We start from the raw sequence: 24,325 nt of genomic DNA, 5'->3' as shown, positions 1-24,325 counted from the left end.
AGAGGTTTTATCTAACACTAGTGTTAGGGGATAGATTGATTAGCATCACTCTCCATGGTCCTGAATCTGTGTGATTTCTCCCTGCCCAAAGCCATGCAGGAGAATGGTCCAACTCTACCAACACACACATATTGTGTGTTCTTTGTTTTGTCAGTATTGACAAAAACTGAAGTATGATAATAGAAAAAAGGGAACCATTCTGTTTTATAACAATAGCAAAAAGTTAGTGAAAGATCACAGTGGATCCAGTCATATTCTAAGAGCTGCCTAAGGGAAAGTCCTTATATTCACACAATAATCTTATGTTGTTGGGGGCACCAGGGTGGCTTAGTCGGTTGGGCATCTGCCTTTAGCTCAGGCCTTGATCCCAGGGTCCTGGGATTGAGCCCCGTGTCAAGCTCCCTGCTCAGCGGGGAGCCTGCTTCTCTCTCTCCCTCTGCCTGCCACTCCCCCTGCTTGTGCTCTCTCTCTGTGTGTCAAATAAATGGATAAAATCTTTTTAAAAATCTACTTATAAAAAAATAATCCTATGTTGTAGGTACTATTATTAGCACACATTTTTAAGTCCAGGAAAGGTGAGGAACTGAGAGGTAAATCGCCCACTCCATGTTACACAGCTAATAAGTTAGGATTTGAAACAAATTATTCTTGACAGAGTCCATACTCTTTTTATTTTTCTTGATGTTGATCCCTCTCCTTGTTCATTGGTCTCTTGACAGAAGAGCAGTCACTGGTTGACAAGCAGAACTTAAGGTTCAGTGAGATTCTTGCTGTGTTTCAGGTGGAAAGGACCCCTCACTGGGAACCAGGGCTTCTTAATCAGCAGAGCCTAAATTTTTCTGGTAGGAATCACCACTTTCTAAGGTGGGTCCGTGGAAATGACGGTAAGCAATGCTATTTTGTCATTCACTCCTTGGTTCCCACTGGGAACCCAACACCATTTGGTAATGGTTGATTTAAGACATACACTGCATACTTTGTAACGGTTGTACTTTGTTATGAAGTCCTTTGATCCATGGTGCTGATATGTAGGATCCCATGTTGGTGGATCCAAGTTCTGAAATCCCTCAGATGGTAGTTCTTGCTGAGGCCTTGAGGTCAGAAGAGGCAAACCCTTGGCTGGGTTATCCCAGTCAAGATGAATCACTGCCCCATCCAGGTTGGAAGAGATCCAATGTAGTCAACTTGCCACCAAGTGGCAGGTTGGTCTTCTTAGTGAGTGGTGCTTCTGGCTAGCAGGCTTGACATTTGGCAGTGGCATCATCCAGATCAGTTTTGATGAATGGGAGCTCATACTCTGTGCCCCATCCATGGCTTTCATCCTGCCGCCATGGCTGTTCCATTCATGTGTTCATGGTACCAGAGCTGGGGAGGCTGATGACCGAGGCTGCTGATGTCAACTGGCCAAGTCATTATTGCTCCTTGGTTGATTAGTGTCACTTCTGTAGTAGATGTTCTCTGGTGGCATTGACATGCAAAAACAAATTAAACTGTGTATTCATTCCCATATGTCTACCCATATACCTCTATCTCAGATGGCCCCATCTGGGATCACCTCATCTTTTTCAGGCTAATTTCAAGCTGCTGAGCAAGCATCAGGGCCATTTGTTAATGGTTATAAGTTCGTGTATAGTCACCTTGGGCTACTTCTCTTTCCACATAATGGATGATCAGCTTTATCACCTGGAGCACTCTGCCTATTGATTAGATTTCCCATCACCGCCGCCTTTCAGGGTCACCCTTGAATGGGCTGTAGTGAAACAAAAGTCTATTTTCTTCTTCTTCTTCTTCTTTTTAGATTTTATCTATTTATTTGAGAGAGAGAGTGAACGAGAGAGAGAAGGAGCAGGGGGAGGGGCAGAGGGAGAAGCAGACTCCCCGCTGAGCAGGGAGCCTGACTCGGAGCTCAACCCCAAGACCCGGGGATCATGACCCAAGCCGAAGGCAGATGCCCAATGGACTGAGCCACCCAGGCGCCCTCTATTTTCTTCTTAGACCCACATACTGAACCAACCTATTCATGGCCCAAGCTCAGCCTCTGCGGCCATACGTGGGAACAGAGGAATAGGCATCGATGCCCCGGTGACAGATGACCTGGAGGCTTGGCCCACTTGTTCACAAAGCAGACTTGTACTCTGGCCCTGCCTATGCCCGATCTTAGATGTACCGCTTCCATTTTACAATGAATGGTTGCTTGGATCACCCGGACTTATGATCTGGTGGGTCAGGCAGCTCATAACTGGTCACTTGGTGTCCAGAGGCCCTGCACTTCCTAACCATTGTGACCCAGCAGCCTGCCAGACACTGCTTTATGAATGGAGTATACTTTGTTGTAGATGCCCTGACCTTGCTCCAGAACCCTAGTGGGTTCCCATTGTGATTTTTGTCCCATTGAGGTTTGTGTCAATGCCACAAGAGGCCTTTTCTTACCGTAGATCCCTCAAATTCCATAGGGTCTGTTGGGTCATATGCTTCCAGTGACAGAGGGGCTCACACCACAGCCTGGACCTGCTGCAGAGGGCTATTCTGTTCTGCACCCCACTCAAAGCTGACACTGCTCCATGTTTGTGGCTTGGAGAATTATTCCTGTATGCTGTCTGCTGAGCCCAAACATGCCTAACCAGCTTTGTGCCTTTTTCTTAGCAGGGGGAGGTGTGAGTTGCAATAGTTTCTTTTGAAGGAGGTGTCCTGACATACCCCAGGCCACTGGAATCCTCAAGACTTGACTTGTGTAGCAGATGCCTGCAACTTTGAAGGGTTTCTCCTCCACCCTTGGGAGGATATCTTCCAATGTACTTGTCACTTCTTCCTCTTATAATCTGATTAGCATGTTGCTGTTGAAGAGTGAGCCAACATGATGTTCTGTGTCCAGATGGCCCAGGTCCTTGCAGTTAATGTTATGGCAGAGGGCAGGACGGCTAACATATCCCTGGGGCCAGATTAAATGTGCATCTTGGCCATCCTGAGTAAATGCGACACGCCTCTGATCCTCCTTTCTGTAAGGGACCGAGGGATTGCATTTGCCAGGGCAATGGCCACATATCACATAGTGAGGCTGTGTTAATTCTCTCTGGCAAAGATATCCTGTCCAGCAGAGCAACTGCAATTTGGGCTACTATTTGATTAAATTTGCACATCCACTGTCATCCACCACGATCCAGATAGTTTTCGAAGGGGTCAGGCAAGTGAATTAAATGAGGGTATAATGGGGAACACCACTCTTGCATTTTTCATGTCTTTGAGGATGGCATAGGTCTCTGCCATACCCTAGGGGATGTGATGATTTTTTAAAAACTATGATGACTGGGATGGGAAAGGGCCGCCTTCAGAGGATTCTATTTGGCCTTCCCCCATTATAACAGCTCTGGGAGGGAGACCTGGGTCAGGAATCCATTTATCACCTGCCTCCATATGCCCCCCTGACTCTAACAGAAGGGCCAGAATGGCGTTCTGGGTCCCCAGCATTGATATTAATCAGACCCTGTGTTCAACAGTTATCAAAAGGTCTGAGTTTTCACATTTAAACAGTGCACTGTTAACCAAGGTAATTGCCATTAGCAATGGCTTCCAGTAAATGTTTAACAAGTGGCTCTCTGAGAAGAAAAGCTCTAATTTGTAGCATTTTCCAATTTCTATCATGTAAATACAATGGCCATGGCTGACACCAAGCTGCCAACATGGCATCCCTGAGCACAGAGTTTGGAAAAGCTGTCCAGCAGGATATCATTATCTAGTATTTCTATGTAGGAATAATAGACAAAGTATTTTACTTCCCTAGGGCTGTCATAACAGACTCCCACAAACTGTGTGACTTGAAATGGCAGAAATGTGTTGTCCCACAGTTCTGAAGGTTGGAAATCCAAAATCAAGGTATCAGCTGGGCCAGGCCTGTTTCCATCCGAAAACATGAGAATACTTCCTCATCTTTTCCAGCTGCCGGACCTTTCCCAGCAATCCTTGGCATTCCTCGGGTGCACCGTTGCAATCTCCTATGGCCGCCTTCCCCCTCGGTGTCTCTTCTTCCTCTTTTTATAAGCACACCGGTCATACTGGATTAGGGCCAAACCTAACGACCTCATTCATCTTAACTAATAACTTCTGCAATGATTCTATTTCCAAATAAGGTCACATTCTCTAGGACTGGGGGTGAGGATTTCCATATATCTTTTTGAGGGACACAATTCAACTCATAACATAAATTACCTCGAGAGCATAGATATAGTGTGGTAAAATAAATAGGAAGTGATTTATGGGTATTTATTACTTTTTTTTAGTCAGATTTAAAAGATTTTATTTATTTATTTGAGAGAGTAAGAGAGAGCATGAGTGGGAGCAGGGACAGTGGAGGGGCAGAGGGAGAGGGAGAAGCAGGCTCTCCGCTGAGCAAGGAGCCCAGGATGGGACTTGATCCCAGGATCCCAGCATCAAGACCTGAGCCAACCAACTGAGCCACCCAGGCACCCCTGTTGTGGTAAGATTTTAAATTGTAAGTTCATATAATTTCATGTTTTTTTTTAAAGATTTTATTTATTTATTTGAGAGAAAGAGAATGAGAGATAGAGAGCACGAGAGGGAAGAGGGTCAGAGGGAAAGGCAGACTCCCCGCCGAGCAGGGAGCCTGATGTGGGACTCGATCCCGGGACTCCAGGATCATGACCTGGGCCGAAAGCAGTCGCTTAACCAACTGAGCCACCCAGGCTCCCTAATTTCATGTTTTGAATGGCTTTGCTTAACGATAGACTTGCAAAATTCCTGAAAATGTGACAATTGGCTCTGGGATGTTGGTACAAGCCACACCATGGGTTGTGGGTCCCTTTGGGGAAGGACTTTCCCTGAATCTCCACAACTCTTAGGAAGATCTCCTGAGTCTGTCTTCCATTTCCTCTGCTCCCAAGACAGAATCTGGCTTTCAAGTCCTGCCTTGAGTTGGTGATTCTCCATCTGAGCCTGTCATTATGGTCCAGGACACTTCCTCTTTTACCAGTATCTCCTCCTTGCTCATCACGGGTAAAAATTTTAACTCTTGCACTGCTAAGCACGCTAGGGGTCTCCTCCACACTCCACCTGCTACTGGAGATGGGGTCCTCATCACCAGCCTCTCAGAAAGTGTCCCCATTCCAAGATCCCATCACTGAGTCTGCTTCATAAGACCACTTTTGATAGCAGCGGCCTTAGATTAGATTTTCTGGAACACTCTGACACAGGATTGCAGCAGAAGTCTTATTGGGGGGTGGGGCTCTCGGGAGCTGCACCTGAAAGAATATGATGAAGGAAGGACCGCAGGGCTGTTCCACAGAGATGTTGGCCCATCCTACAGAGAGCTCTGCAACTGAAATGGCCCTTCACAGTTGTGCCAAATTGCAGCTGGGATCCACACTTTGGTATCTCTATTATACCAGCCAACCACTGGCCATGGCCAGTGCCCTGGGAAGGGGACTAATTTTGAGGCAGGGCAGTTCCTTGTAGCTGACAGTATTTCCTTCACGGGGGTACAGCCAAGAGCCATCAGCAGCTGCATTCCTAACAGCTGGGGCCTGGTGTGCAGGTCCTGAAGAAGGGATCTGGGTAGAGCATCAAAGTATCCATGGCACAGCCTAAGATTCAGGGCCTCACCTTTGCATGGCCCTTCCCAGTCTGGGCTGGGCGGCAGGGGGACCTTCTCCATGGGGTCACGTGGTCACCTGTTTTTGTAAAATAAGCATGTTTTCCCATTGGGTTTCCTTTTTTATTGAGATAACATTGACATATGCCGTTATATTAATTTCAAGTATACAGCTTAATGACTCAATATTTGGATATATTATGAAATGATCACCTCAATTCATCATCATTCATACGTAGAACTTTCTTGACATGCGAACTTATAAGCTACTCTCTCAGCGATTTTCAAATATTCAATACAGTATTATTAGCCATAGTTACTGTGCGTCACGTCCCAGTAGTTATTTATTTCATAACTGGAAGTTTGTGCTTTTGATCACCTTCACCCATCTCGGCCACCCCCAACCCGCTGCCTGCCTCTGGCAACCATCGATCTGTTCTCTGTGTCTATGAGTTGTTTAGTTTTTGTGGGTTTGGTTTTTTGGGGGGTTGTTTTTTTTTTTTTTTAGCTTCTACTTAGAAGTGAAATCATATGGTGTTTGTCTTTCTCAGACTTATTTCACTAAGCATAATGCCCTCAAAGTCCATCCATGTTATCACAAATGGCAAGATTCCCTTTATTTTTATGGGTGAATAATATTCCGTTGTTATATATATATACTATAGCTTCTTTATTCCTCCACTGATAGACACTTAGGTTGCTTCCTTGTCTTGGCTATTGTAAATAATGCTGCAATGAACACAGTTCTTTTGAGTTAATGTCTTCTTTTCCTTTGGATAAATAGGAGTGCAATTGCTGGATTATATGCTGGTTCTATTTTTAAATTTTTTAGGAACCCCCATGCTGTTTTCCTTTGTGGTTGCATCCATTCAGTTTTTCAAAAGGAGCCCCCAAATGGTGTGAGCTTCAAGCCCCACTAATCCTGGATCTGCCTCCTTGAGTGAGAGCAACTCCAACCAGTCAATTCATGCTGAAAAGAGTTTGCATAAAGCCTAAGCTGCTGTAACAAAGAGACCCTCAAAGCAGTGGATGAAAAAAAAAAACCCACAGAAGTGCAATGCTCTACCACCCCACAGCCCCATGGGGAGTGGTCCAGTTGGCAGGATGTCTCAAGTCAGTCTTCCAGGGACCCATTTTTTTCCTGTTCTACAATCCACCGAGGGCAGGCATTCTTCCCCATTTTCACATATTGGACCTCATGACAGACTTGCAAAGCTTCTCAAAATAAAAGAAAATACACAGGACAAAGAAATCCAATTTTTATTGTAATGCAGTTATCAAAATATTTTTTTAAAACTTGATAATTTATGTGCTTCTTCACTAAAGCATTAAATAAAAAGCCACTCATGGCAGCTTTAATAGCTACTTTAACTTAAAAGTAGAGATGAGCATGAATAATATTTCAAGATGCCTGTTGGAAAATAACGTAATAAGAAAATATCTGAAAATACCTTTTGGTGACGAAGTCACAAGTTTTGCCAACACTGTTGTGGTTTGTTGCCTATATCTCTAACAGATGTGTAGTAGACTGAATAGTGGACCCCAAAGATGTTCCTGGTCCCTGGAACCTGTGACTATTTTCCCTTACGCAGGAAAAGAGGCTTTGCAGAGTGATTAAGTTAAATGTCTTGAGATGGGGAGATGATTCTGGGCTGTCCAGGTGGACCTAGTGCAATCACAGGGGCCCTTTTTTTCTTTAAGATTTTATTTATTTATTTATTTATTTATTTATTTATTTATTTATTTATCAGAGAGAGAGAGAGAGAGAGAGAGAGAGAGAGAGCACAAGCAGGGGGAATGGCAGGCAGAGGGAGAGGGAGAAGTAAGCTCCCCGCTGAGCAAGAAGCCCGATGAGGGACTCCATCCCAGGACCCTGGGACGACACTTAACCTACTGAGCCACCCAGGCATCCCCACATCCCCACAGGGGACCTTATAAGAGGAAGGCAGGAGGGTCAGAGTCAGGAGCAGGAGCAGTGACATGGAAAGCAGCAGACAGGAATGCTGTGAGGAAGGAAACATGAATCAGGTGACCTGTCAAAACTAAAAAGGCAAGGAAACAGATTCTCCTCTGAAGTCTCTAGAAAAAACCAGCCCTGCCAACACCTCGATTTTAGACATCTGACCTCCAGAACGGTGGGAGTATAAATAGATGGAGTGTGTTTGTTTCATTCCTTTGGTTAGGTAATTTTTAAAAATTTTCCTTGTGATGCATACACAGAAGATTTACCATCTTGGCCATTTGTAAGTGGACAGGTCAGTGGTATTAAGTATCTTCACACTGTTGTGCAACCGATCTCCAGAACTTTTTCATCTTGCAAAACTGAAACCCAGTACCCATGAAACAACAATTTCTCCTTCCGCCGGCAGCCACCATCCTACTTTCTGTCTCTATGATAATTTACCAACTCCAGATACCTCTTATAACTGGAATCCTACAGTATGTTTATTTTTGCGACTAGTTTATTTCACTTAGCGTCATGTCCTCAAGGTTCATCCATGTTGCAGCTCATCATGCATCAGAATTTCCTTCCCTTTAAAAAACTGAATAATAGGGGTGCCAGGGTTGTTCAATCAGTTAAGTGTCAGACTCTTGGTTTCAGCTTCATGATCTCAAGGTCATGAGATCAAGCCCCATGTCGAGGCCCACAATAGGCTCCGAGCTCCGTGCTCAGCAAGGAGTCCACTAGAGATTCTCTCTCTCTTTCTCTGCCCCTCCCCGCCAATAAATAAAATAAAATTTTTATTAAAAATTTTTTTAAAGATTTTATTTATTTATTTGAGAGAGAAAAAATGAGACAGAGAGAGCATGAGAGAGGCGAGGGTCAGAGGGAGAAGCAGACTCCCTGCCGAGCGGGGAGCCCGATGCGGGACTCGATCCTAGGACTCCAGGATCATGACCTGAGCCGAAGGCAGTTACCCAACCAACTGAGGCACCCAGGTGCCCTTTTTAAAATTTTTAAAAATCTTTTTATTTATTTTTTTAAAGATTTTATTTATTTATTTGACAGAGAGAGACACAGTGAGAGAGGGAACACAAGCAGGGGGAGTGGGAGAGGGAGAAGGAGGCTTCCCGCCGAGCAGGGAGCCCAATGCAGGGCTCGATCCCAGAACCCTGGGATCGTGACCTGAGCCGAAGGCAGACACTTAATGACTGAGCCACCCGGGTGCCCCAAAATAAAATCTTTAAAAAAAAAAGCTGAATAACATTCCATTGTGTGTATAGACCACATTTCGTTTGTCCAGTCATCAGGCAATGGAAAATTTGCATTAAATTACTAATTTTGTGGTGATTTGTTATAGCAACAATAATAAATTATATATAACATACATTTTATATGTATATGGTGAGAGAAAGCATAGTACCCACCTCAAAAGTGTTGTGGAAATTCATTGTTCTTGTGTGGGGAAAGCCTCCAGGACAAGGAGGTGCCACTGGGAGAATTTCTCCATTGTATTCACTTTGCCTTGGCTGTTCCCACTATCTGGAATGCTGTTCCCTCCCTCCCTCCTTCAGGTCTTCATTCAGATGTCACCTCCCCCAACTGTCTTACAGCATGCAACCCCTTCTCTGCATACCTGGCTGCATACCCGTCTCCATCCCCAGCTTAATCTTTCTTCAAAGCACTTGCTAGTAGCTGACTTCATATACACTTATTATTTTTTATTGTCTGACCCTCCCACTGGAAAGTCAGCGCCATGAGGGGTAGGGAGGTTTGTGTTTTGTTCACTGCTGGATCTTCCGTGCCTAGAACTGTGCCGGCCTGTAGTAACTAATCAATGAATACGTTCTTGAATCAATGATTGGCTGATTGGCTGAATGAAGAAAAAAAAGGAATGAGCTCCTTTATTCCACAATTAGCTGGGTCCTTCGAAGACCTCAGCTGCACCTAAAATCCTTAGCAGACACTCATTCCCGTCTCATATTGGTATCAGGTGGAGGGTGGCCAAGGAGAGCTATCCCGTGCTTTCACTCTTCTGTCTTGGCCTTACCGACTCTCTCTTCTCTCCACAGTGGTTCCCTGGGTCATCTCCCAGCTGTAAGCAGCCTCCCTCAGAAGCCTCCAGCCCATTCATAGAGGTACTTTCTGGGTATCCCCTCATTGTCTGCTGTCCACATTTGGGCAGCCTGCAGAGATGAGTCCCCTGCCCCATCCGGGCACCTATCACCCCTCCCCGTGGGGCTGAAGCTGCCCCAACCCTGAGGATTGTCCAGCTCCAGAAGTCACTTTCCCATGTCAGTTTCCCTTTCCGCAGGCTCACCTGGCTTACCTGGGCCTGCCCTGCTCCCGGGCTTCCCCAGCCTGGAGCTTTCCCTGGCTCCCAGGACAACCTTGGGCTGTGTTCTGCTCTGTCAGCCCAGACAGCCCCTCTGTCCAGGCTAAACGTTGCAACATGGAGCTGAGGCAAAAATTATCTCCCAGGAGGAGGTGGAAATTGAGAGACACTGTCACCAGGGACAGAGATGAGACCCAGAAGGAGAGACTGAGGCCCCAGGGCAATGGATCCCAGGGCGGTTATTATATCTGCCTCTTGGTGAAAGAGGCTCAGGAGCCACAAGTGCAGCCAGGTGTGGGGCCCTACGAGGGAGAAGGACAGCTTTGTTTGTGTCCCCTTTGTTGCTTCTGCTGGGGGCTGACCTCCACCCTTGCTCTCTAGGAAGAGTCGCTCTCCCTGAAGGCCTGGAGCTGCCGCCCCCGCCTCTTCCCCAGGACCTGGGACCTGCAGCAGCTGCAGGTGAGGGGACAGTCAGGGCCACCCCTGCCCTCCCCTGGCCCTGCTCCTCTGGCTTCTTAGGCCGCCCCTTCACCTTCTCATGTGTCCCTCTCTCCTCCCCTCCCCACCAGCACCACGCACCGCCTCCCCTCCCTGAGCACCTGGCTGGGCCCTCTCCCCTGTCCCCCGACTGCCACCTTTGCCTGGCCCTTCCTTAGTCCTCCCCACCTGTCTTCTCTCAGGTGCCACTCTCATCTATCTCCGTCTCTGTCTCCTGTCCTTGGGTGTGGGAGAGCCCGTGGCCTTGGAGGCTGAGCTGGCCTTGACCCTGAAGGTCCTGGGGACCATGGCTGTGCCATATCCACTCTGAGCTCCAGGTCCATGTGAGTGCTCAGGGCACCCGGGCCCTGTCTGTGGGTTCTGGGCATAGCGGACCTCACCCCCCTGTCCCAGGCTCTGCTTCACATACCACCCTCCTCAGCCTCTGGCAGGCGCCTGGTCCTGAGGCTCCTCCAGCACTGGCTGCACCGGCTCCACGAGGCCCCAAAGAAGGTGGGTGACCAGGGAGTGAGCAGTGTCTGGGGACAACTGGGAGCCCAGATGACAGGCAGCCACTGACCCAGCCCTTCCTCCCCCACAGGAGTCCCTCAGCTGCCTGGAAGCCTCTGTGACGTTCAACCTCTTCCACCTCCTCACCCAGGACCTTCAACAGGACATGTGTTGCCAGTGAAGACCCACGTGTCTGATCCCTGAGACCCACCTGTAGCATGTCCTTTAGATATTATTTATGCAAAAACTATCTTCCCTAGATTATTATCTCCAGATCCCTATTTATGAAGCCCCCAAAAGATGTTTATTGTGCTTTTCATAAAATGCAGGAAAATAAATAATTTGCCTGACATTGACCTTGTTTAGGACTACACAACTGCACAAGTGACTGTGGCCCCCTGAGTGTGTGTGTATGTGAGGGGGGAGGGGAGAGAAAAGGAAGAGGGAAGGGGAGAGAGAGAGAGTATGAAAGAATGAATGACGAATGATGGGCTCGCTAAGAATGCTTTTAGGGTTTTTATGAGAGGATTTTATTGCAAGCAACTTCAACATCACAAGCAGCCATGATACCAAGTAATAATATATCAGGAAGGAGGCTGTGGCTGGGTCAGATCAGTGTCACAATGGCTTTATCATGAACCTAAGGTCTGTATCTGAGTATTTCTTAGGATATGTATCAAACTTGTGTTTGTGGTTCATTCCCCTAAACCTACTGTGGTTCCAAACCCAGAGTGACTGCTGTAAGGGTGGAAATCTCTGGGGAGGAAAGTCAGAGTTGTGGCCAAAAGTCATTTAAGTTCCAGGGCATCTGTGTGGCTCAGTCAATTAAGCATCTGCCTTTGGCTCAGGTCATGATCCCAGGATCCTGGGATCAAATCCAGCACCAGGCTCCCTGCTCCGCAGGGAGTCTGCTTCTCCCTCTCCCTCTCCCCCCTGCTCATGCTCTCTCTCTCTCTCTCTCTCACACACTCTCTCTCTCTCAAATAAATAAATAAAATCTATTAAAAAAAGTCATTTAAGTTCCACTATGGGCATTGTTCTATGCAGACAATTGTGTCATCTGCAAACAGTTTTATTTCCTTTTCCCCACTCTATATGCTTTTATTTCCTTTTCTTGCCTTATTGCACTGGACAGAACCACAATACTATGTTGAATAAGAATGGCAAGAGAAAAGGCATCTTTTCCCTCTTGTAGGGGGAAAGCCTTCTGTCTTTCACCATTAAGTGTAATGTTAGCTGTGGGGGGTTTGTAGATGCTTTTTATCATCTTGAGGAAGTTCTCCATTCCTATTTTTCTAAAAGTTTTAAAAAATCATGAATGGATGTTGAAGTTTGGCAATTTTTTTCTGCATTGATTGATATGATCACATGACTTTTCTTCATTAGCCTGTTTTGGTGGATTATACTGATTAGTTTTCAAATACTGAACCCGTCTGGCATCCTTGGATGAACCCCATTGGATCATGGTTTATAATTCTTTGATCTTTTGCTGAATTCTATGTGCTAATATTTTGTTAAAGATTTTTGTGTCTATATTCATTACTTATTTTTGTGTGAGATAACATTCACCTCACTTTTTAAGCCAGTTGAGTTAGGATTCTCTATTACTTGCAGTCAAAACATCCTTAATGATACACATGGAAGTGAAAGGCGAATTTCCCTCAAAGCTGAAGGATTTTGGCTGCATGGAATTATTCCGTCTCCATCATTCACTGGGACTGTCATTGCTATAAGGCTTCAAGGTGTCCCTGTATTCACTCTGCATGGAGGGGGTCAGGAAGATGAATAATCTGGGGCTGCAGTCCAGGGAACCAGGCTCTTCTGCCTACCCCTATCTCTGTGACACCACTATTTCTTCAAACTTCTGTTTCTTGAAAGTTTCACCCCAGCTCTTTCCAATCTCTGCTTTCTCATATCCACTACCCTCTTGCTTCTCTCTTTCCGAACAGATTGCCTTGCCCCCTACCTTATAGAAGCTGCCAGGTAGAAATTCCTCATCATCTACACCACTCTCCTACCTCCCCCACACTGCCCTTGCTCTCCTGTCACCATGGATGAGCTGTCTTTCTGCCTAATTGGGGCCAGTGCCTGATCCTGGCCCCTCCTACTTCATTCCTCCATAAATTACCCCTCTCTTACCCTCTATATTTCAAAACTTTCTCTTCACTAGCACCTGTCCATCATGAGGCTCACCTTTTATAAGATCCCTTCCTTAGTCCATACTTTTCTTTCCAACTATTTATCCATCTTTCTTTTCCATTGGCTCCATTTCCTTACCTATTCCAATTCCATAGCCCCTACAGTTGGCTTCTGCCCCTAAAGCTCCACTCAACACCAATAATCTCTTCATAGCCAAATCCTGTGACTGCTTCTCTGGTTCTCACCCCAGATGGCCTCTCAGCAGTGTAGAACCCATTCCTCACCAATTCCTTCTTGTAACTCTCCCACTTGATTTTTGTTATATTACTCTTTCCTTGTATTCCTTCAACTTTTGGCTACTTCTTTTCAGTCACATTTACGGGTTCTCTTTCTTCTCCCCACCTCTTAAATACCGGAGTTTCTCATGGTCTTGTCCCTCTTCTCTCTTCCCTCTTTATAGTCTCTCTGCAGTTATATCATACATTCCTGTATGTATGATATACACTCATAAATACATGGATTCACCAACCACCTTCTTGCTGATTACTCTTATATCAGTCAGCTTGGGCTGGGTTATACTATAATAACAAATGACCCTCCAATTTCAGTAGTTAATACCAACAAAGATTTATTGCTCATTCAGGCAACATGATCATCATGGGTAGACTGAGTGCCAGTTCTTCACTGGAATCCAGGATAAAGGTGCAGCCCTACTGAGATACTGCTGGTTTTAGAATCGAGAGATTAGAGCGCATGGTGGTCTATGCACTTGCTCTTAGAGCATTGCTCTAGAATGATACACACCACTTCACTTCTACCTCCATTTCATGAGACAAAACAAGTGACATAGCCAAGCCTGAGGTCAGGTAGGGCAGAGATTTATAATTTCCCCCCAATAAATGGATTCTTCACTTTAAAATGTAAGAAAATAATTTGAATGACAAGGCAGTCTAATACATCCTAAATTCATATCTCCAACTCCGGTTTCAGGGACAAGGACAGATTAGCTTTGTTCTTGGGCACAGAAAACAGCTCAAGTTCGGATCCACACTGGACCACCTAACAAGCCAGTAGCAACAAAAACTTTGATTCTAAAAGTTCCCTTGCCATCTTCTCAATAATGATCAATAGAAAGAGATTGGCTAGTGGAAACCCCTCTAAGAAGAGCTACTCTTTGGTGCTAAGAAGGCAGCACCACGGCTGCTCTCCGTGGTTCTGAACACCACTGTGCCAGAGCAAGGTGGTTTCTTTCATCCCTTGGCTCTTAGTGGATGCCTGTTAACTTTTTCAGGACTAATAGGTAATGGTTGTTGTTTTTCTTTATTTTTTTAAAAATTTCATTTAGGGGGCACCTCGGTGGTTCAGTCGGTTAAGCATCTGCCTTCAGCTCAGGTCATGATCCTGGAGCCCTGGGATTGAGCCCCGCATCGAGCTCCCTGCTCAGCGGGGAGTCTGCTTGTCCCTCTCCCTCTGCCCCTACTCCCCCCCAACTAGTGCTCTCTCTCACACACTCTCTCAAATAGATAAAATCTTTAAAATTTTTCATTTATTTACTTGGGAGAGAGAGAATGAGTGGGGGGGAGGACATTTTTTCCTTGCGATGAGAATTTTTAAGATCTACTGTCTTAGCAACTTTCAAGGTTTTTATTGATTTATTTTTGAGAGAGAGAGCGAGCGAGAACGACCTGGGGGAGGGGCAGAGGGAGAAGCAGACTCCCCACTGAGCAAGGAGCCCGATTCAGGACCGATCCCAGGACCCTGAGATTATGACCTGAGCTGAAGGCAGACACTTAACCGACTGAGTCACCCAGGCACCCCTTCAACTTTCAAATATGTAATACAGATTATTAACTGTAGTCATCATGCTGTGATTACAATCCCATGACATTTATTCTATAACTAGAAGTTAGTACCTTTGACCCTTTTCACCCATTTTGCCCACGTTCTACCCCTGCCTCTGGCAACCACCGATCTGTTCTCTATTTCTATGAGAAATTTCTCATAGAAATAGAATCTATTTCTATTTCTCTATTTCTATTTGGTTTTGTTTGTTTGTTGTTTCTATATTCCACATATAAGTGAGATCATACAGTATTTGTCTTGTTCTGACTTATTTCACTTAGCATGATGCTCTCAAGGCCCACCTATGTTGTTGCAAATGGCAAGAGTTCCCTTTTTTATGGCCAAATAACATTCCATTGTGTGTATATACCATATTTCCTTATCCATCCATCCACTGATAGCCACTTAGGGTGCTTCCATGTCTTGGCTATTGTCAATAGCGCTGCAATGAACAAGAGAGTGCAGATATCTTTTGGAATTAGCATTTTGTTTTCTTCAGGTAAATACCCAGAAGAGGAAGTGCTGGATGCATAATCACTTTGATTCCTGGAAAACTTTAGCCAACACCCAATTTCTCAGGAAATCTCCTGCTCCGGTTACTTCTCCTAGGGTACATGAGCTGTTTAGGGCAAGGTCACTATATTCATTTCTTATGGCTGGTCTAACTAATTACCACAAATTCAGTGACTTGCAACAACACCATGTACTCTCCTATAGTTCTGGAGGCCAGAAGATGAAAATGAGGTTTCAAAGGCTAACATCAAGGTGTCACCAGGACTGATTCCTCAGGGAGGATCCAGGGAAGAATTCATTTCCTTGCCTTTTTCAACTTTTGGTGGCTGCCTGTGTTCCTGGCCTTGTGGCCCCTTCCTCATCTTCAAAGCACATCACACCAATCTCTCCTCCAGTCATCACCTCTTCTCTGGAGTCAAGTCTCCCTCAGCATCCCTCTTACAAGGACATGTGTTTCCAATTAAGGTCCACTCAGCTAATCCAGGACAATCCCCCCCACCTGAAGATCCTTAACACAATCACATCTGCTAAGTCCATTGTGTCAAATAAGATCACATTCACAGCTTCCAGGATTAATACCTGCACATCGCTGGATGCCATTAATCAGCCTACTGCAGCCGGCCTTCTCTCTACCATACCCAGGTTGTGGATAGGCTGGACTCCCTTTTTAATTCTCCTGCAGATCTGTGTCCTATCTGACTCTCTGTAATCCCTCGACCTGCCTCTTACCCAAGCTTTGTGACCATATCTCAATATCTGTTCTTTCTTTAGTAACAGGAAACTTGACCTGTCGTCCCGTAAATGGCTAACCTGAGTTGAGACCGCTTCCTGTGTCATCATGTGCCCACTTGCAGCCAAGTTCTGACAGCAGGATATAGATAGCAGGATCATGTGGTGCTTCTGGGTGAGGCATTCCTTCTTCCTCCCTCCCTCCCATTCTCCACCTGTTGTCTGGATGTGGATGTTGGAGCTCAAGCAATCATCTTGGATCATGAAGAGGAAGCCACATGTTGATGATGGAGCAACAGTATAGAAGGAGGTTGGGCCCTGACACTGGAGCCCCAGAGAGCTTGGGTGTTGCCTCTCTTCCTACAAGAGAGAATACTCCTCATTTATAGTAAAACTCAATGCTAATCCGTGCTAGACAGAACAACTGCCCCCCCCAAAGATGTCCATGTCCTAATCTCCAGTCCCCATGAATATGTTATATTACATGGCAAGGGGGGTTAAGGCTGCAGATAGAACAAAAGTCGCTAATCAGGGCGCCTGGGTGGCTCAGTCCGTTAGGCATCTGACTCTTGATTTCTGCTCAGGTCATGATCTCAGGGTCGAGAGATCCAGCCCTGGCATCGAACCCCACACTGGGCATGGAGCCTGCTTAAGATTCTCTCCCTCTCCCTCTGCCCTCCACTCCCACTATGCATGCATGCTCTCTCTCTCTCATAAAAAAAAAAAAAGCTGCTAATCAGCTGACTTTAAAATAAGGAACTTATCCTGGGTTATCTGAGTGAGTCCAATGTAATCACAAAGATCCTCTAAAGTGGGAGAGGGGGCAGAAGAGGGAGTCTGAATCAGAGAAAGATTTGAGGATGCTATGTTGCTGGCTTTGAAGGAAGAAGGGGCCACAAGTAAAGAATGCAAATAGCCTTTAGAAACTGGAAAATGCAAGGAGATGGATTGTCCTCTACAGAGGAATGCAGTCATGCGGACATCTTGATTTTAGCCCAGTGAAACCCATTTTGGATTCCTGACCTCCGGACCTGTCAGATAATAAATTTGTGCTTATAAACCACCAAGTTTAAAATAATTTGTCATGGCAGCAATAGAAAACCAATGCATAATTGATTCAGGCTTCTTCCCCTGAATCTTCCTCTGTCTTTAAGACCTCTGATTAATAATAATAATCAAAACCAACACCAACACTAACAGTTAACATACTGAGCAGTTTCTGTGTGCCTGACACAATCTCAGCATGCTACACTTATTATCTTAGGTAAGCCAAAAACACTCCTACAAAGGAAGTGGAAAGCCTTGAGTACAAACGTGGGAAAAGAAAAAAGGCTGAATATAAGCAACCTAAACATCTATCTCAAATGCTCGGACGAGAATGGCACACACACACAAAAATTCAAAGAAAGTAGAATGAAAGAAAGAAAAGAATCCAAATGCACAATAGAAACTAATGCTATTCTTATTAACGCAGATCAAATTAAAGGAAAAAAACACATATGCAATAGAGAGGAATCTACACAGCTACACATTGATTATCGTCGGTAACTTGAAAAGACTAGTAAAACGGTTGCAGTTATATCTTAAAACTTATCAAGAAAAAAAAATGTACCAATGACTAATACAAGCAATAAAAAGGGACACGTAGCTATAACTAACTTGTATTAGCCCCACTTCACACACGAGGAAGTTGAAGCTTACAGAGGTTGTTCAACGAGCCCAAGTTCACGGGGCACGTAAATGGCAAAGGCGGGATTTGAACCCGGGCTCCAGCCCGCCCAGCCCGCCCGAGGAATCTCCGTGCTCTGGCGCCACCTCGCGAGGGCTCCAAGCCTCCCCTAACCCGGCAGGCGGCCGGCGAAGCCCCGCCAGGCTTCGGGCTCCGCAGAGGGTTTGACCGCGCCCTGGCCCCCGCACCCACGCCCGCACCCGCATCCGCACCTGGACCTGCACCTGCACCCGCAGGGACTCTTGGGCTAAAGCTGTTCCAGCCCCGAGGAGTTTCAGACTTCGCTTCCTGCACAGGCTTCCTCCAGAAATTTCACTGGAGTTTTCTCTTTCAATCGCAACCGCTCTCCGGCGTCTCCTTGGCCTTGTCCACCTCTGAATTCCTGCCACGCCCTCCTGGTGGCAGGTGCCCGATTTGCAGCTGTATCCTTGCTATATCCGTCTCAGCTGGGAGAGCCACTTAGCCACTTACTCAGTGGCCCCCAGCAGCCTGACAGCACCTGGGAGCTCGCAGGAAATGCAGAACCTAGATCCTTAACCCAGACCTGTTGAATGGGCATCTGTATCTTAACAAGACTCTCCCCGCCCCAAGGGACTTGTGGCGCAGTGAAGGGGGAGTAGCTCTGGCCTAGACCACTAGGGGGCCATGGGACCCGGGGAGACCTGGAAACAATGCGCCTCACCTGGGGCAGGTGAATCTGAGTAAACGGTCTTCAGCCGCGTCCTGAAGTTAGATGATGACTGACATTTTGTCTGTGTTGGAGAAGATTCAAGTTCATTTGAAGCATTTGCATTCCAGGCATTGTCTTCCGAGGCTCCACCTGGGACTTCCAAGACCTGTCCCTTTTTCCATTGCTAATGGAATTAGTTTTAATCAGGAAAATTATTTGAAACACCATTTTACAGGAGCTGAGCAAATTGAGGTGTCAATACAAACAATTCTAGATGCAATAAGCAATCAGTGACATAGGAAACCTTAGAAGACCAACGCCTTAACCCAGTGGTTCTCAAACTCCAGCAAGTATCGAATCCCCAAGGAGGGCATTTAAAACTCAAATTATTGGGCCCCACCCTTAGAGTTTCTAATTCAAACAACTTGGGTGAGGCAGAGAATTTGCATTTTTTTTTAATTTATTTATTTTTGAGAGAGAGCACCCAAGCGGAGGGAGGGGCAGAGGGAGAAGCAGACTCCCCGCTGGGCAACGCAGGGGGCGGGGCGCGCTGGATCCCAGGACCCTGGGATCATGACCTGAGCCAAAGACAGATGCTTAACCAACTGAGCCACCCAGGCACCCAGAATTTGCATCTCTAACAAGTCCCCAGGGGATGCTGATGCCATTGATCTAGAGACCACACTTCTAGAATCATTACTTCCAAACCACACAATTATGGCTGCTTTGGAGGGTCATATTAGCCCTTAAGGATTATATAGAAATAATCCCATTCAGTGCCATATCGATGCAGAAGTGTAGTGAGTTTCCATGATCCGGTGTGAACTTGAGTACTGATCTGAATATTTTCCTGTATTTATGCAACAGACTGCATTTTCATTTAAACTATGTGCCACCTATAGTGTTGTTTATGTTCAGGTACTGCCCTAATTGAGACGAATATTTTATTTTTCTACTAGTGGCAATTTCATTAGCATACCAATCTTTTTTATGGTCTTGTGGAAAATGTGGAATTAAGGCTGTGCGATCTGAAGAGAAGATTTTTTCCTTAGTATACGAATCAAAATATATCAGCGGATATTAAAGAAACCCTGCTATTCTTCCCACTATATTCCCAGAGTCCTTTGCCATGCCCCTGTTTTAACTCTTTTCACATTGTGTTCGAATTATTGATTTATCGTCTGACTTTCTCAAAGGCTCACGGGGTTCCTCAAGGGTAGGACATTCTAACACTTTTTGAAGAAAAAAATGAAAAAAAAGGAGATGTTTATTTTTCTACTATTTGCCCAGTTTGTGTTAATAAACAGTAACGGAATTGCTTCTGGACGAAGATGCCTTGTGGGTGCTCCCTCTGGCATGACAGATGTGTGTATGGGGTTTTGTGCTTTTGAGATTTCATGGGGTGTAGGGTGGGAGTGCTTGAGGGCTAGGGGCTTGTTGGTGATGGTGGGTGTGTTTCTGCTGGGGGGGCGCATTATTTGGGACCGTGTTTCTCTTGGACTGTGTGTACCAAGCATGTGTCTACACTCAATGCGTGCTGTTCCCTAGGACTCATGAGTGAGACTCAGTGACCATCAGTGGTTGACTGTCACAGGGATGTCCCTACCCACTTGCCCATGTATGTGTCCCTTGATTGGGGATGCTGTGCACTCGCCCTGGGTCTCCATGGGTTCTCTCTAACGCCGGCTATGTGCTGTGGCCCCCTGGGTCCTGTGTTCTGTCACCGAATCTTCTCCCTATCAGAGTCTCCTTCCTGCCCTGTGTTGCTACAGTGTTTGACGCTCATGGTCCTTTCCATCCACACTACACTTACCTGTCTCCATCCCTGAGTCCAGGGCCGGCAGAGCTAGGAGGGTGAGGGTTCTGTGCCCCTGAGGTCAAGGAGGCCGGCTGGGAAGTTAGCAGCTGGAGATTAGATTCCATGGAAGGAGGGAGAAGGATCCAGGTCTGGTTTGCGACAGGGCCAGGCCAGGATCCAGGGTCTCAGAATCATAGAATAGTCATAGCAGCTCCTGTTTATGGAGCATCTTCCATGTACCAGGCACTGTACTTGGTGCCTTACATATTTATATCGATACTGTTTTCATTCAGTATTAAATATTAAGTATTTATATTTATAAATAGCAATGATGTGGATTGTTCCTAATGTTTATGAATCATATTTTAGTCTGTCAGTTATAGATTTCTTTTTTTAAGGATTTTATTTATTTGAGAGAGAGAGAGAGAGAGCACGAGCAGGGGGAGGGGCAGAGAGAGAGGGAGAGAAATCTTTAAGCAGACTCCCTGCTGAGTGGGGAGCCCGACTTTGGGGCTCGATCCCAGGACCCTGGGATTGTGACCTGAGCCAAAGTCAGATGCCTAACCAACAGAGCCACGCAGGCACCCCGGTTCTAGATTTCTTTATGTAATAATTTTCTGTTATCCCACTGAAGGCAGGAGGAGACCGAAGCTCGGAGAGGTGAATTCATTTGCCTGAGGTCACTCAGCAAGGTGACAGAGTCAAAATTTGAACCTACTTCCAAGTGTTTCCAGCCTTTGGCTCTTCACTACTGCATTACCCTGGCCAAGGCGGGAGACAGCATCCAGGGGACGAGGAGGGGGTGACAACAGATTGGTGCTGATGTTGTGTTGTGCTGCTTTATGTTTGTTGAGCACCATGCTAAGGGCTGGCATAATAACAGTGATGGCAAATGCTCACATGGCACTTGGCAAGGGCCCTACTATTAGTGCTGTCATGTGGATTAACTCACCCCTTATACCAGCATCCTGAGATGGATACCATCATTGTCTCCCTAAAGCCCAGAGGTGGAATCAGGTGCAGACAGCTCAAGGAGGAGTTGGCGTTTGGCCCCAGGCAGCCTGGCTCCAGAGGCTGTTCCTTTGCCCCATTCCCCATGTACTTTCCATTATCCCTTGTAATCTTCATAACAATCCTATAGTATAGGAAGAAAATATCACCCATTTTACAGATGAGGAAACTGAGGCCCAGATTTGGCCTTACCCACAGAGCCACAGACTTGAACCACCGTTTGTCTGATTGGTTCATCCATGCTTGACTTGGTGCTCATCTAACAGGAGGCCAGGAACTCCAAAGAGTCTCCAAAGGGCCCTGGCCGGGCTCCCAAGATGCCCAGCTCCCTGCCCCACTCTGAGGTCCCAGCCTCTCTATCCATCCTGGGCTGCTCCTCAATTTTTCCTTTGGCTTGTGTCATTTTTGCTTGCCGATTGGTAACTGCTTATTGTATGTTACAAGAATTGTCTGTTTTCCCCCAGGTTAGGTTTTTGTTTAGTCTGTGTTTGTTGCTGTACAAAAGGTTTACATTTTATACAGCTCGATAGGTCCTCTGTTTATGTTATAAATTCAAGATTTCCAATCTTCATTAAGAAAATCTCCTGGCTCCTGAGAAGTGGGAGTAGGGGGATGGCAGCTTCCTCTTCCTTCCCTCTCGCCCTCCAAGGCTTGTCTTTCTTGGGGGTGGCAGGGTGGGGGATTGTTTGATCTCTTCTCCACGATTTGTAAGCACTCTTTATATATTACAGCTATTAGTTATATCCCGTCTCAAGTGTTGCAAGTTTTTCCCCAAGCCTTTTGGACGTTGCCTTACAATGGTTTTTGAGTGTTGTGCAAATATGTCTATTTCACAGATTCTGGGTTTCCAGCCTTGGTTGGGAAGCTGTCTCCTGCTCCTGAGGGGAGCGGGATCTCTCTCCTCATCTCCTCCCCTCCTCTGCCTTCCCCTCTGGGGCCTCTCTCTCCTTATCTCCAGCTTCTCCTTTCCCAAGCTTCTGCTTCCCAGACGGGCGGGGCGGGGCGGGGCGGGGGGGGGGGGGACTTGCCCAGCCTGGAGACCCAGCCCCCTCTCCCTCCCCCTCCGTTGGCCTCTCCTTATTTGGAAAGGGGGTTGTTTGCCACGTGAAATCTTAAGCTGCTAAATTGTACACAAGTATGTCGGTTCAACGGCTGTGGGTCTCTGACCTCGGTTAGGAAGGTTTCCCGCCCCGGGAGGGGTGGGGGGCGGGGGTGAGGCGGGGGTAGGCTGGGGAGGGCGTCCTTATCTCGCAGCTTCTCCTTTCCCACCGGTCAGATGCATAAAAGGGCGCGGGGACGAGGCCCCGCAGTGTCGCCATGTCCCCGCTGTGCCCCCTGCTGCTGGCCCTGGCCCTGGCGGCCGTCCCCGGCGCCCGCGCGGCCTGCCCGGCAGCCGCGGACCTCAAGAAGGCCGACGGGACGCGCACGTGCGCCAAGCTCTACGACGAGAGCGACCCCTACTACGAGAACTGCTGCGGGGGCGCCGAGCTGTCGCTGGAGCCGGGAGCCGACCTGCCTTTCCTGCCCTCCGACTGGACGAACGTCGCCTCCTCGCTTGTGGTGGCCCCGCGCTGCGAGATCACCGTGTGGTCCCGACGCGGCAAGGCCGGCAAGTCGCGCAAGTTCTCGACCGGCGTCTACCCGCGCCTCGAAGAGTTCCGCAAGGGCATCTTCGGCCACTGGTCCAACACCATCGCGTCGGTCTACTGCAGGTGCCCGCCCGGCCCCGCCTCCGCGTCCGCCGCGCCAACCCGGGCTCCCAGGCCCCTCGGCCCCCGACCCCCCACTGGGAGTCCCTAGAACCAATCCTGGAGGTCCCCCTCCTCTTCCCCGCACCCCCTCCCCCAAGCCCATGGCCCTCGGACCTCCCGGGCCCAACTCTGGGATTCCCAGAGCCGGAAGCTGGCCCCACCCCCTAGGCCCCTAGCCTCCGTTCTGGGAGCACCTGCCTCCCGCCTTCCTGAATCCTCCACCTGCCGATCTACCCAGAGCTGCAGTCCTAGGTAGGCCTAGCTTGGGGATGGGGAGCCATGAGTTCTCTCACCCTGGAGCCCCCAGAACCAAAGCCAGTTGGCCCAGTTCCCGGAGCCACCAGAGCCAGCTCTGGGACTCCCAGACTCTAAACTGACCCACCGCAAGACTCCGGACCCAGTTCTGGGAACACGCTATCTACCCTCATGCTCTCCACCCATGTAGACCCTCTAGATCAGACGCAGCCCTGGAAACCAGTCCCAAAGTCCCTGTTAAGGTTCTGGAGCCCCCCAGATCCAACTTTGCCCCCCCAGTCCACTGTGCACTCACCTGTGGGAGAGCACAGACCGTGGGACCCTAAATCTAGTCCGAGCATTCTCCAAAACCACCTCACCTGTCCCTCTCCCTCCACAAGAGCTCCAAGAGCCCCCAGGATGCCTAGTTCCTGAACTTGGAGCCCAGCCCCAGCCCTCCACCCCATCTCAGCCTTTTAGAACCCCCCCCACACCCTGGATCTCTGAGCCCCTGGCACCCCCCTGGTGATAATTTTTATTCTGTTGCAGGTGTTACTGATGCCTTAAAGATACTTCATCTTCAACCCCCACACGGGGCAGAGCCCCTCACCTGGCCTTATCACCGAGGTCTGCTGAAGGCCCCAACCCCCAGGAGGAGAGAACTTCTGCCTGCCCCAACCCCACCCCAACCCCGCCCCGCGCCTTCCCTGCAATATAGCCCTTTTGAAGTTATCCGTCTGCCTTCTACTCGAGCTTGGGACCTAAGTCCACATAGGACAGGGTGAGGTGGGGGAGAGAGCAGGTTAGTCTGGCCTGCCTCAGCCCATACCTGGGACAATGCTGGAGGTGGGGCTGTACTCAGAGATTTGGCCGTGGATTTAGGTGGGCACGAAAAGACACACATCCACAGGACACGTACGGAACATGCAGTAATACCACTGGCTGATTGTTAAACATTAAAATGCTTCCCGCACTTTTTGGTAGATAGCCCTTCCCCACGAATGCTCCCCAGCTGTTCTGGCCTGCCAGGGACCTCCAGCCTC

General features: G+C 47.5%; 2 protein-coding genes across 2 annotated transcripts; both read left to right on the top strand.

The window, feature by feature from the left end:
• Positions 1–878: 878 nt before the first annotated feature.
• Positions 879–11,047, top strand: LOC114198936 (interferon lambda-3-like). The gene is made up of 4 exons (XM_088026937.1): positions 879–884; positions 10,261–10,338; positions 10,771–10,869; positions 10,958–11,047. The coding sequence occupies exons 1-4, from the start codon at positions 879–881 to the stop codon at positions 11,045–11,047; spliced, it is 273 nt and encodes a 90-aa protein (XP_087883063.1).
• Positions 11,048–22,614: 11,567 nt separating this feature from the next.
• On the top strand, positions 22,615–23,097 carry SYCN (syncollin). Its single transcript, XM_028090634.2, has one exon. It carries the CDS (start codon positions 22,615–22,617, stop codon positions 23,095–23,097), a length of 483 nt encoding a protein of 160 aa, XP_027946435.2.
• Positions 23,098–24,325: the final 1,228 nt, after the last annotated feature.

The sequence above is a fragment of the Eumetopias jubatus genome, unplaced genomic scaffold, assembly GCF_037043125.1.
Source record: "Eumetopias jubatus isolate StellerSeaLion01/CBP00866 unplaced genomic scaffold, mEumJub1_p1.0 scaffold_10, whole genome shotgun sequence".
Classification (NCBI taxonomy): Eukaryota; Metazoa; Chordata; class Mammalia; order Carnivora; family Otariidae; genus Eumetopias; species Eumetopias jubatus.
Note: the sequence above shows the minus strand (reverse complement) of the source record. Positions and strands in the feature narration are given on the sequence as shown.